The sequence below is a fragment of the Mobula hypostoma genome, chromosome 2 (assembly GCF_963921235.1).
Source record: "Mobula hypostoma chromosome 2, sMobHyp1.1, whole genome shotgun sequence".
Classification (NCBI taxonomy): domain Eukaryota; kingdom Metazoa; phylum Chordata; class Chondrichthyes; order Myliobatiformes; family Myliobatidae; genus Mobula; species Mobula hypostoma.
In genome coordinates this window covers 138,168,034-138,180,473 of record NC_086098.1, presented here as the reverse complement: position 1 = coordinate 138,180,473, position 12,440 = coordinate 138,168,034, and the positions used below count along the sequence as shown (strand labels likewise).

The following is a 12,440-nucleotide window of genomic DNA, read 5'->3' as shown; positions in this document are numbered from 1 at the left end:
AAAATATGTTAGGAAACTGGAATACAAGGGTATAGAAATTACATAGCAATTGGTTAGACCCACCTGGTATATTAAAACATTTCTGAGCAACATACCTTAAAAGGTTATATACTTTGTGGCAAATTAGGTATGAATGGGATAAATTTGGAGGAGAGAGTGTACCAATTAAGGCAAACCTCTGGGAAGCCTGGACAAGAGACAAGAATCTAAAAACTGAAGATAGGTCCTTTGGGGATTGTGAAAAAACCCAAAGATTACACAAATACATCAAGGTTATAGATGGTGGAATTTAGTATTTTACATGGCAATTGATATCAGGCAAATTGCTAATTTTAAATCTGAGACTGACAAGATTTCTGTCCACCAGAGGTAGTACGGAATATGAGACAAAAACAGAACAAGCTTGAAGTTATAAATAGCTTTAATTTGTTCTGCCTTCCTAAAGTAGCTCCTAATCCCTATCTCCTTAATTATACACATTGTTAAGGAAATGTTTTACAAAAGGTCTGTCTAGGTGGTAAGAATATAAATTGTGATTTACATTCTGAAAGGCCATTTCCTGCGCTGTATGACTCCATGGCATCCTGCTGATCTGACATGCTGATTGAGCATCACAGTCAAACTAATTCTTTTAAACTGGATTTCATACTAATCTCAAGGTTGTATAATTTACATATTCTTTGATAATAAATGTACTTTGAATCGTGAATATTTGAATATTGTAGTGTACTTAAACAGCCTACTTTAGAAACATAGAAAACCTACAGCACAATACTGGCCCTTCGGCCCACAAAACTATGCCGAACATGTCCTTACCTTCGAACTGCCTAGGCTTACCCATAGCCCTCTATTTTTCTAAACTCCATATATCCATCCAGGAGTCTCTTAAAAGACCCTATCGTTTCCTCCACCACCACCGCCACTGACAGCCCATTCCACGCACTCACCATTCTCTGCGTAAAAAAACTTACCCCTGACATCTCTTCTGTACCTACTTCCAAGCACCTTAAAACTATGCCCTCTCGTGTTAACCATTTCAGCCCGGGGAAAAGCTGCTGACTATCCACACGATCAACACCTCTCATTATCTTATACACCTCTATCAGGTCACCTCTCATCCTCCGTCACTCCAAGGAGAAAAGGCTGAGTTCACTCAACCTATTCTCATAAGGCATGCTCCCCAATCCATGCAACATCCTTGTAAATCTCCTCTGCACCCTTTCTATGGTTTTTACATCCTTCCTGTAGTGAGATGACCAGAACTGAGCACAATACTCCAAGTGGGGTCTGACCAGGGTCCTATATAGCTGCAACATTACCTCTCGGCTCTTAAACTCAATCCCACGATTGATGAAGGCCAATGCACCGTATGCCTTCTTAACCACAGAGTCAACCCGTGCAGCAGCTTTGAGTGTTCTATGGACTCGGACCCCAAGATCCCTCTGGTCCTCTACACTGCCAAGAGTCTTGCCATTAAACTTGCTTTCGCAAGCTTCTCCTCATGCCACATTTTAAACTGGAAAAAATAAACTTTATGACAACCTGTCTGAATAAAAGCTGCAAGGCTAGTACCACATAAAAAATTCAAGGCTAAATCTGTAGAATTATATTATGTTGTGACTACAGCCCTCATAATGACCTTTTAAAATTGCCAGACGGATCACAAAGTGCCAATAGGTTACGATGAAATACTCTCTTCACCAGCCACCTCAAACATCTCCATTGAATTGGCAGATCCAAGGTCCTATATTCACAAGAGACAAATGGAAAGCATACTGAGAGCTGATACTTTTTCAACATCATAAAAGCCCTGTCAGACCTACTGCTTCAAGGCCGTTGGGATTTAGTGAAAATAGTTATTTCAAAATATCATTAGTATACTGATCTCCAATGCTTTTAATTCAAGGACCACATTAAATTAAGTACAAAGAAGGATTATCACCAAGCATTGCTCAATTTTTATGGAATAAAATGTATGTGGCCACATTATACTTCCTGATCACACAAGGTAATGGATAAAAATTCACAGCAACATGCATGCAACCAACAGAGGTCCAAAGCCAGAACAAGATCTTAAAAACAATTAATTGTTTTCACACAACCACATGGTAAGTCAAGATTTACTTTATTATTGGCATTCTAAGAACTTAATGCTTACCAAGTCTCTGTGGAGAACCCAATTTGTATGTAGATAATGAATTCCATCAAGTATTTGATAAAGCAGTGATTTAACCATTCCCCTAGGCAGCTGCACTGGTTTCTTATTTGCTTTTGAGGCACGATGGAACTTGATAATATGCTATTCAAAAAGCAAAAGAGCAAAAAGATATTCAATCTCAGTATCAAAAAAATGCATTTTACTTTAAGAATAATGAAATAAAAAAGCTGCAGATGATGAAAATCAGATATAGACAAAGAAACTACCTGAAACACGCAGCAGTCATAAACCTGACACTCTGTTCCTCTGCTCATAAACACTGCCTGACTTGCTCAGTGTTTCCAGCACTTTTGTAAGTAACTGCACTGATGTTGCACAACTGCTTTACATGAATTAAAATGCCCCTTAATAATAATCTCTAATAAAGTCATCTATTATACTCACATACAAGCCGAATGATCAAAATTGATAACTAAACCACAGGAAATGCTGTGCACCCACTACTGAAACAGCATTTCCTCTGTACTGCAAGCTAACCTAGAGGGATATCAAAGCTATCACTGGGAATAGGTATTAACATTTGATTTAAGTCAGAGCATATGACTCCGTTTCACTGGTTTATAAACTCTGTCTCTAGGGTCCCATCTACTCTTTCAGGTGAAATTAAATTACTCTAATCCATAATTTTAAAGTAAGGTATGTTATCTTCATTGTTTACAAGGCACTTGTTGTACACAAATTGGCACCCTTCTCCCTACACTGCAATAGTGACTATATTTTGAAAAAGATCATAGTCAATATAGTAACTTGTGTAGTAATAAATTGTAGGATGATGATCAATTTAAAATATCTAATCCATTCTGTTAAATTTCAGGCTTGACCATGTCCTTGCCCACAATTGTTTGCACAAGAAGTAGGACAACATTTGCAAGTACAGGGGATTCTGCTTAACTGAGCCATCGGTAAATCAGAGCAGCTGCTTATTTGGGACAACTCTTAAATAACAAAAACTAATCGATAAAGGAGCCAGGATTCCCTTCATTTATTTGGGACACTTCCCGCTTAATTGGGACAGGAAGCTGTTGCCAAGCTTTCTGCGTTGATTTTTCAAAAGAATGTGGCAGTGTACTCTGGATGAATTCCTCCATTGATAACTATTATGAACTAATACACAATTTTATAGTACTGTCATAGTATGGGTAGTGCTCTAATTTGTTCTGTATTTCACTTCAATACATAATTTGTTATTCTGTTAAATGGTAGTTTATCTTTTTTTATACCTTTTTAACTATTTCTATGAAACCAGCTAATTGGGACAGCCACTTAATTGGGCCACAATATACTGGTGCTGATGTGTCCCAATTACCGGAATCCACTGTATTGTTTCCATTGCTGTCCCAATAAGCTGAAGTTTCATGGAAATAGTTAAACAGGTTAAATAGTTAAAAAGATGAACAAATTAATACTAACAAATTATGTATTTAAGTGGATGATGGAATAAATTAGAATACTATCAATACTACTATATTACTATTAGACAGTGTATTAGTTCCTAATAGTTATCAATGGAGGAATTCATCCATTGTACACTGCCATGTTCTTTTGATTGTAAATGAACAAAATTAGCACAGACACCCAGTGCAGATAATCGACTGCCTTCATACAATGCTTTGACAATTGCATCCTCCAAATTGTCATTTTCATTGTAACATTAAACATGATTGTTGGTTCCTTCAAATTCTTCATAGTTCCTAACTTGTTGAAGTAGTGAAATCAGTTCATTTTCACTCCTGGCTGTTTCTGGCATCTCCAATCCTGAATGCTTGAAATCACAGTCAGCAAAACAGCTCTGAATTGTCTTACTGTTTATTACTTGCAAACTATCAGTGACAAAAATCATTGCTTTTTGAACACAAACACATGCAACGGAAGCTATTTTAAAACTGTTTGCATTAAGCATGGTGTAGCATCTAACGGACATACACAAGTGCACACAACTGACGCTAGTTCAAAACCACTTGGCAATAGTCTCCTATCCCAATTAAAGGGAATAGTTGTTCCAGATAAATGAAGGGAATTCCAACTATTTTCTCTATTAGTTCTTGTTCCTTAAGAGTTGTTCCAAATAGGTGGCTGCCCCAATTAACGATGGCCCAATTAACCAGAATCTACTGTATATCTACATCTCTGGAGTAGAATATCCTTCAAATATTATACATAATCTATATACAGAAATGTTTAAAATGATCAAGAGCTTAGTGAGAGTTAACAGAGTGTTTCCACTAATAGAAAAATAGGGCTATGGGTAACCCTAGGTAATTTCTAAAGTAAGTACATATATGGCACAGCATTGTGGGCAGAAGGGCCTGTATTGTGTTGGTGTTCTATGTTCCAATAGTTAAATGGCTAATAATAAGGTTCCACATAAATTATATGTTTAAAAAAAAGAAAAACTGATACTGAGGAACAACTTTCTCAAGCATCTCATGATTTGGAATGGAGACAAAAGAGACTGCAGAAGTCAGAATCTGGAGCAACAAGCAATCTGCTGGAGAAACTCAGTGGTTGATCAGCATCTGTGGAGGGGAAAGTAACTGTCAATGCTTCAGGACTGAGAGTGGAGAGGGAAAGATAGTCAGTATAAAGAATTATCATTTCCCTTACCTATCAGATTCCAACATTGTTAGGCCTTGTGTCCTGCTTTTCACCCTCCACTTTCACCCCACTTCACTCCATCTGCCTCTCCTGTTTTACTTCTGCCTCCATCCATCATCCACCTGCCTCCGTCTCCCTCTCTCTCCCTTCCTTCCTTGACCTAAACTGCCCTTCATCCTTCACCTTTCTCAGCCTCAAAGTCCACAATCATCTTGGGCTCCTGACTCACCATGCTCCCTCTCCTCTTTATACTGGGCATTTCCCCTCACTAGTCTCAGCCCTGATGCATGTTTTTAACACAAAGTATTGACATTTCATTCCTCTCCGCCATCTGGGTATCTCCGCCAATTGTTTAGCTGCTGTAGTCCATTCAATTGAAGGTTCTATGTGTTGTGTGTTCAGAGATTCTCTTCTGCACACCAGTGTTGTTATGCATGGTTACTTGAGTTACGGTTACCTTCCTGTCCGCTTGAACCAGTCTAATTATTCTCATTAACAAGGTGTTTTCACCCACAGAACTGCCACTCACTGGATGTTTTTTGATATTTGCATCATTCTCTGTAAACTCTAGAGACTACTGCGTGTGATAATCTCAGGAGATCAGCAGTTTCTGAGATACGCAAACCATCCCATCTGGCACCAACAATCATTCCACAGTCAAAGCCACTTAGATCACATATTTTTACCATTCTGATGTTAGGTCTGAACAACAACTGAACTTCATAACCATGTCTGCATGCTTTTATGCTTTCAGTTGCTGCCACATGATTGGCTTATTGGAAATTTGTATCAAGCAATTGTACAGGTGTACCTAATAAAGCGGCCACTGAGTGCGTACTTCCTCGTGCTGACTTTTATGACAGATACTTGGCTTTGGAATTCTGACCATTTAGTTCTGATCACCTCATAAGTCTTCCTATTCACCCTTTCAAAGCACTTCAAGATTTTAAATACCTAGATTAAATCTAATCTTTTTTCTTTTCTGCCAAAGTTCTCACCTTTCCCCAAGGCTTAGTTTCTCTTCTGGCTTCAATATAATTTCTACTACTAAGCAGCTTGACTATTCAGAGACTTCCTTCCAGGGCATACATTTATTTTAACTTCTTTCGTACTTGTATTCTATGCATTTACTTTAAAATCCCAAATTTTACTGGCCCATTATCTTATACTTCCAATGGAACAACTAGGTCAAAATCATGAGCATTTTCCCCTATTTCTGCAAAATATGTCACCTGCTTTAAACTGCACCTTCCACTTAAATGGCTATTTCATTGATCTGTCCTGTCTTAAGTATTCTACAGCCACCTCATCATTTGTCAAACCTACTGCTTAATAATAGTCTGGCAGATGGACCTCTACCTCACTGAGGCCAAACGGCAGCTCTCTGACACCTCCTCTTACTTACCCATGGAACAGGACCCCACCAAAAAACATCAAACCATTGTCTCCTGTACCATCACCACCCTTATCAACTCCGGAGACCTTCCATCCTCAGCCGCTAAACTCAAAATTCCCACACCCTGTACCGCTCGGTTTTACCTCCTCCTCAAGATCCACAAGCCTGACTGTCCTGGTAGACCCATAGTTACTGCCTGCTCCTGTCCCACCGAACTTGTATCTGCCTACCTAGGCTACATTTTGTCACCCACAGTTCAGTTCCTCCCCACCTACATCCCGGATACATCCCATGCCCTCCACCTCTTCAATAACTTCCAGTTCCCCGGTCCTGACCACTTCATTTTCATTATGGATGTCCAATCCTTATACACCTCCATTCCCCATCAAGAAGGCCTCAAAGCCCTCCGCTACTTTCTGGACAATAAACCTCACCAGTTCCCCACCAACACTACCCTCCTCCGGCTGGCGGAACTGGTTCTCACATTTAATAACTTCTTTTTTGGCTCTTCTCACTTTCTTCAGACTCAGGGTGTAGCTATGGGAACTCGCATGGGCCCCAGCTATGCCTGCCTCTTCATTGGTTATGTGGAACAGTCTGTGCTCCAAACCTATTCTGGTACCGCTCCCCAACTTTTCCTTCGGTACATTGACGACTACATTGGTGCTGCTTCTTGCACCCATGCTGAGCTCGTCAATTTCATCGACTTTATTTGAAACTTCCACCCAGCCCTCAAATTCACTTGGTCTATCTCGGACACTTCTTTCCCCTTTCTCGATCTCTCAGTCTCCATCTCTGGAGACAGACTGTCCACTGATATCTTCTACAAGCCCACTGACTCTCAGAACTACCTCGACTATACCTCTTCCCACCCCGCCACATGCAAAAACGCCATTCCCTATTCCCAGTTCCACCGTATCTGCTCCCCGGATGAGGTTTTCCATTCCAGGACATCTCAAATGTCCTTTTTCTTTAAGGATCGTGGTTTCCCTTCTGCCGTCATCAATGATGCCCTCACCCGCATCTCCTCTATTTCCCGCACTTCGGCCCTCATCCCATCCTCCCGCCACCACAATAGGGACAGCGTTCCCCTTGTCCTCACCTACCACCCCACCAGCCTCCGGATCTAGCACATTATCCTCCGCAACTTCCACCACCTTCAACAGGACCCCCCCACCACTAAGCACATCTTTCCTTCTCCACCCCTCTCTGCTTTCCGCAGGGATCGGTCCCTCCGCGACTCCCTGATCCACACGTCCCTCCCCACGAATCTCCCACCTGGCACTTATCCATGTAAGTGTAAGTGCTACACCTGTCCCTACACCTCCTCTCTTGCCACCATTCAGGGCCCCAAACAGTCCTCCTAGGTGAGGCAACACTTCACTTGTGAGTCTGTTGGGGTCATCTATTGCATCCGGCGCTCCCGGTGCGGCCTCCTCTACATCAGTGAAACCTGACGCAGATTGGGGGACTGCTTCGTCGTGCACCTCCGCTCCGTCCACCACAACAGACGGGATCTCCCAGTAGCCACCGCTTCAACTCTGCTTCCCATTCCCATTCAGATATGTCCATATATGGCCTCCTCTACTGCCAGGATGAGGCTAAACTCAGGTTGCAGGAGCAACACCTCATATACCGTCTAGATAGTCTCCAGCCCCTCTGTATGAACACAGAATTCTCCAACTTCCGGTAATTCCCTCCCCCTCCCTTCCTCTATCCCTATGTCACTCTGCCCCCTCCGTCAGCTGCCTATCACCTCCCTCATGGTTCTGCCTCCTTCTACTACCCATTGTGTTTTCCCCTATTCCTTCTTCATCTTTCCTGCCTATCAACCTCCCTGCTTCCCCACCCCCACCCCTGTATCTTTCCCCTTACTGGTTTTTCACCTGAAACCTACTAGCCTTCTCCTTCCCACCATCCCCTCACCTTCTTGATAGGACCTCTGCCCCTTCCCTCTACAGTCCTGACGAAGGGTTCCGGCCCAAAACGTCGACTCATCATTTCCACAGATGCTGCTCGAACTGCTAAGTTCCTCCAGCGTGTTGTAAGTGTTGCTTTGACCCCAGCATCTGCAGAGTATTTTGTGCTTAGTAATAGATCTGTAAATTTTAATTTCATACCTGCTTATGAAATCTATAATTACATGAGGACAATAAAAGAACTAATACAGACTTCAAGGTTTCAACTTCCCTCAGTCCAGCCAACATCTTTTACTTAGTCTGCTTCCCATCTGCCAACCTATAATATTGCATCTCTTGTTTTTAAATGTTTTATTAAACATCTCCTGAAAATCTATACACATGCCTACTGCACATCAAAATCAAGCATACAGCTAATTTCTCGGAGTCAGTAGTAACATTTAACCCCACATCTCCAACCAACCTCAATCAAATTAATCAATATTTTACTCTAATAAAAAATTTCCAAGTTTTCTAAATTTTTTTTCTATTTGTATTTTCATGTGCAATCACCATACTAGTGAATTTAGATAGCACCTTCTCTTTCCCATCATAATTTCCACATTAAAAATAGAAAATACTCGAAACATTCAACAGGGCAGACGACATTGGTAAAATGACAAAAAAAAAAGATTTTATGTCAAGAGCTCTTCTGATGACCCTTTAAGTGATTGACGGTCATTTTATTTATTTATGATTTTATTTTAGATTTTCAGCAACTGCAGATTTTTTTTTGTTTCTTTGCTTTCCATAATCCAGAGTCCAAAACCTTGTAAAGTAAGTCAGCCTATCATTGACTTAGCTCTACATTTGATAACCTTTTAATATGTGATGTACATTGTATTCCTCCGACAAAAAATATGTTAAAGAAAGACATGTACTTACTATGTGAAATATGAAGACAACTATTTCTTTCTAGATTCTGGATTTCTGGATATAAACACACATTATTTCTGTTCCAGTTGAGTTTTTGATCAGCAATGGCACCCCATTCCCTGGGGATACTGATGGTTTGGAAAATGACAATGGTAAAGTTGTAAGCTGTTGAATGTCATGAGCATGAAAAGCAGACAATTGTACTCCCTCTTGCTGGTTTGGTCATTGATTGCACTTGTGTTGAACAAGTACTGCTCCATTCTGATCAGTCCAAGTCTGAATGTGGAGTCTACAATTGATATGTCATGATCTTATTAAATGACAGGGCAAATTTGAGAAGCCAAGTAGCCTACTCCTACTCCCAATTAATATATATTGTGCAGACCTTCTGCATGGAACCAAGGGATACTTCTTTTTCTGAGGGGTTGTAATTAGAACAGAACATTGTGTATTCAACAATTATACAGGGACACCTCTTTTTCCCTTATTAGGGAGAGAGAGAGAGATCCTGTGGTATGTTGAATTACTGGGCGAACAAGTAGTCTTTGGGATACTGCAAGTCTGTGTCTTTATTGATGCTTTGCTGCACGCTTGAGTGCTTGGTGGGGGGTGCCGATACTTTTTTGCTGGTGGGGGAGCGGGGGTCATTGCTTTGCTGCTGCTTATGCGTGGAAGGGGGAGCTGGGGGGGGGCTTTGGTGTTCTAACATTTAACTGTCATTCATTCTTTGGGGCACTCCTCTGTTTTTGTGGATGTTTGCAAAGAAAAATAATTTCAGGATTATATTGTATACATTTCTCTGACATTAAATGTACCTATTGAAAATATTGAATTAATATTCCCATTTCAAGTGCTTAACATTCTAGTAACCAAGTTCTTACCCATAAATCATGTTCTGCATAATCAAACAGGAGCCATACTTTTCTGTCGCTGTGTGAAAGAAATACCTTCTGCAAGGCAATCACATTGGGATGCTTCAATTCTCGCAGCAACTGGTGAGAAAATAAAAAATAAATAACAATAATGGGTAAAAGTACGGGGGGGGGAATAAAACAGACAATAATACATTGACAGCGCCTCTTAATATCTAAAAAATGGACCGTCAACACACAATTCATGCAATCCACCCAAATCCACTTTCATGCCCAGCTCTTCAATCAGAATTTTTATCCTTTGATGTGAGTCAGCAAAATAAAGCCTCAGTGATGTGTAATCATTAAGGCATGGGATTCTATATAAAATCCAAAGTTACATTAAATAGGAATTGCAGGCTTGATTCAATTTGCCTTTTGGTTGATTGAAAATGTGTTCATTAAAATATAGTAGAATGTCTACAATTTAAATTCCAAAACTGTGCTCCTTGTGAAACAGCACAATCTCACAGAGATCTGTGCATGAAAGACTTTAGAGTGGAGTTCAGTTGTACAGTGAAGGGAAAGGCGCTCTATTAGGCCAGAAAAACAGAAATAACAGTTTTCTCAGAACCTTTTAAATGCAGTGCCTCTTTGAATAGAGTTCCTGTCCAACAGAAGAAGTATTATGGGATAGTTGGAAGCTCTGCAGGCAAAAAATTTGCTTCACAAGTTTGAAGCTTGCAAGAACAGGTGGTGATATGGGAAGAGTTAGCTGGAGATCAGATGGCAAGAAGGGCAGGATATATGGGGAGGGAGGACTGAATCATAGAGAATGAAATGGAGAAGTGATCTAAAGATGATTGTGAGGAATTGTCTAATTGTTGGAGTCTAACAGCCAGTTAGAAGGAGGTGATGAATAAGAGATAGACTGGGTGCTCCAATGGTTGAGGAGGGTGAAGTCAGATCACATAAACATTTGATGAGTTTATTTTGTAGCTCGCAAGGCCCAATAGAAATCCTCCTTTTCGTGATGGCCCATAAGCATTCACTTACTTCATAGTTGGTTTAAAGAGTCTGGAAACCCGACCACTCTATTCAAAAACAGAACTACAAAATGGCCTCTCAATCATTTTCCAACTTAGCATCTGTGGACTGATAGCTATCCAGCATTCATCACACATTTATTAAAGCCAGAAGTGAGCTCAGTTGCTATTCCAACCATGTTTGAAGTAAAACTACGTTGAGTTAACAAACAATGTTAAAAGTTAAAATCCATTCCTACATAAATAGATCAGTATTTCACCCGTAATATGATCAACTGTAACTAAAGGCAAAAACAAATCTCATTGAACTTATAAAAACTTTTCAAACTACATAAAAAGGAATGTTTTGAAAGACATAATTGAAAAGAATCCCATTGAAATCAAAAGAGGCAATGCAGAGGAGATTCACCAGGATCTCCTCCCACCTTCTTATTCTGGCTTCTGCCTGCTTCTTTTCCAGTCCTGATGAAGTCCAAAACATCAAATGTCAATTTCCCTCATTGGATGCTGCCTGACCAGCTGAGTTCCTCCAGCATTTTGTTTGCGTTGCTCCAGATTTCCAGCATTTGCAAAATCTCGTGTTTAAAATTTATCAGGATGTTGCCTGGATTGATGGCATTGCAGTTATAGAAACTAGATAAGCTGAGATTTTTTTCTGGAGTGGAGGAGGCTGAGGAGTGACCTTATGTAGGTGTACAGGTGTCCCCCGCTTTTCGAACGTTCGCTTTACGAAACCTCACTGTTACGAAAGACCTACATTAGTACACTGTTTCCGCTAACAGAAGGTTTTCTCACTGTTACAAAAAAAGCAGCACGCGAAAAATGGCGGCATTTGAAAACAAAAGCAGCGTGCGCCCCGAGCAGCCATGCTCCTCCCCAGGAACTGCATTCTAGCCGCCACTGCTTAAACACGTGCTTTATCTTGATTTATTTTGTGCATCCATTAGCAAGATGAGTTCTAAGGTATTGGAAAAGCCTAAAAGAGCTTGTAAGGGTGTAACACTCAGCGTAAAACTAGACATAATTAAGCATTTTGATCGTGGTGAACTAAGTAAGGACATTGTCCGCGCGTTGAACTTGCCTGCATCCACCATTCGCACTATTTACACGCAGAGAGAAAAAATCTTGAAAGCTGCCGATGTTACTGTTGGTTCTGCTCGTAGCAAAGTGGTCTCTCTTAGTCGGCATCCAGTAATGAATAAAATGGAAAGTCTATTGCTTGAGTGGATTGATGGGTGTACAAAACGTGGTGTTCCTTTAAGTTATCTTATACTTAAGGAGAAATCAGTCAGTCTTTTTAATAAGCTGAAATAGAAAGCAGTGGACAATGGTGATGAAAGTATTGCGAAAGTGAAACTTAAAGGTAGTCACGGGTGGTTTGATCAGTTTCTGAGGCGAAGGCAGCTTCATAGTTTAACGTTTACTGGAGAGAGTGCTTTGGCTGATAACTGAAGCTGCTGAAAGGTTCCCCGCAGAACTGAAGAAAATAATTACAGAAGG

At 40.5% G+C, this 12,440-nt stretch overlaps 1 protein-coding gene across 2 annotated transcripts in view; it reads right to left on the bottom strand.

Annotated features, from left to right (window-relative positions):
* Positions 1-12,440, bottom strand: part of cdk19 (cyclin dependent kinase 19) — a 180,609-nt gene that overhangs the window by 109,187 nt on the left and 58,982 nt on the right. For both annotated transcript variants that reach the window (XM_063040761.1, XM_063040762.1), the window contains exons 3-4: positions 9,925-10,035; positions 2,159-2,299 (exon numbers count right to left, since the gene is read on the bottom strand). In XM_063040761.1, the coding sequence (XP_062896831.1) occupies positions 2,159-2,299; positions 9,925-10,035 (252 nt within the window). The remainder of the gene's footprint in view (positions 1-2,158; positions 2,300-9,924; positions 10,036-12,440) is intronic.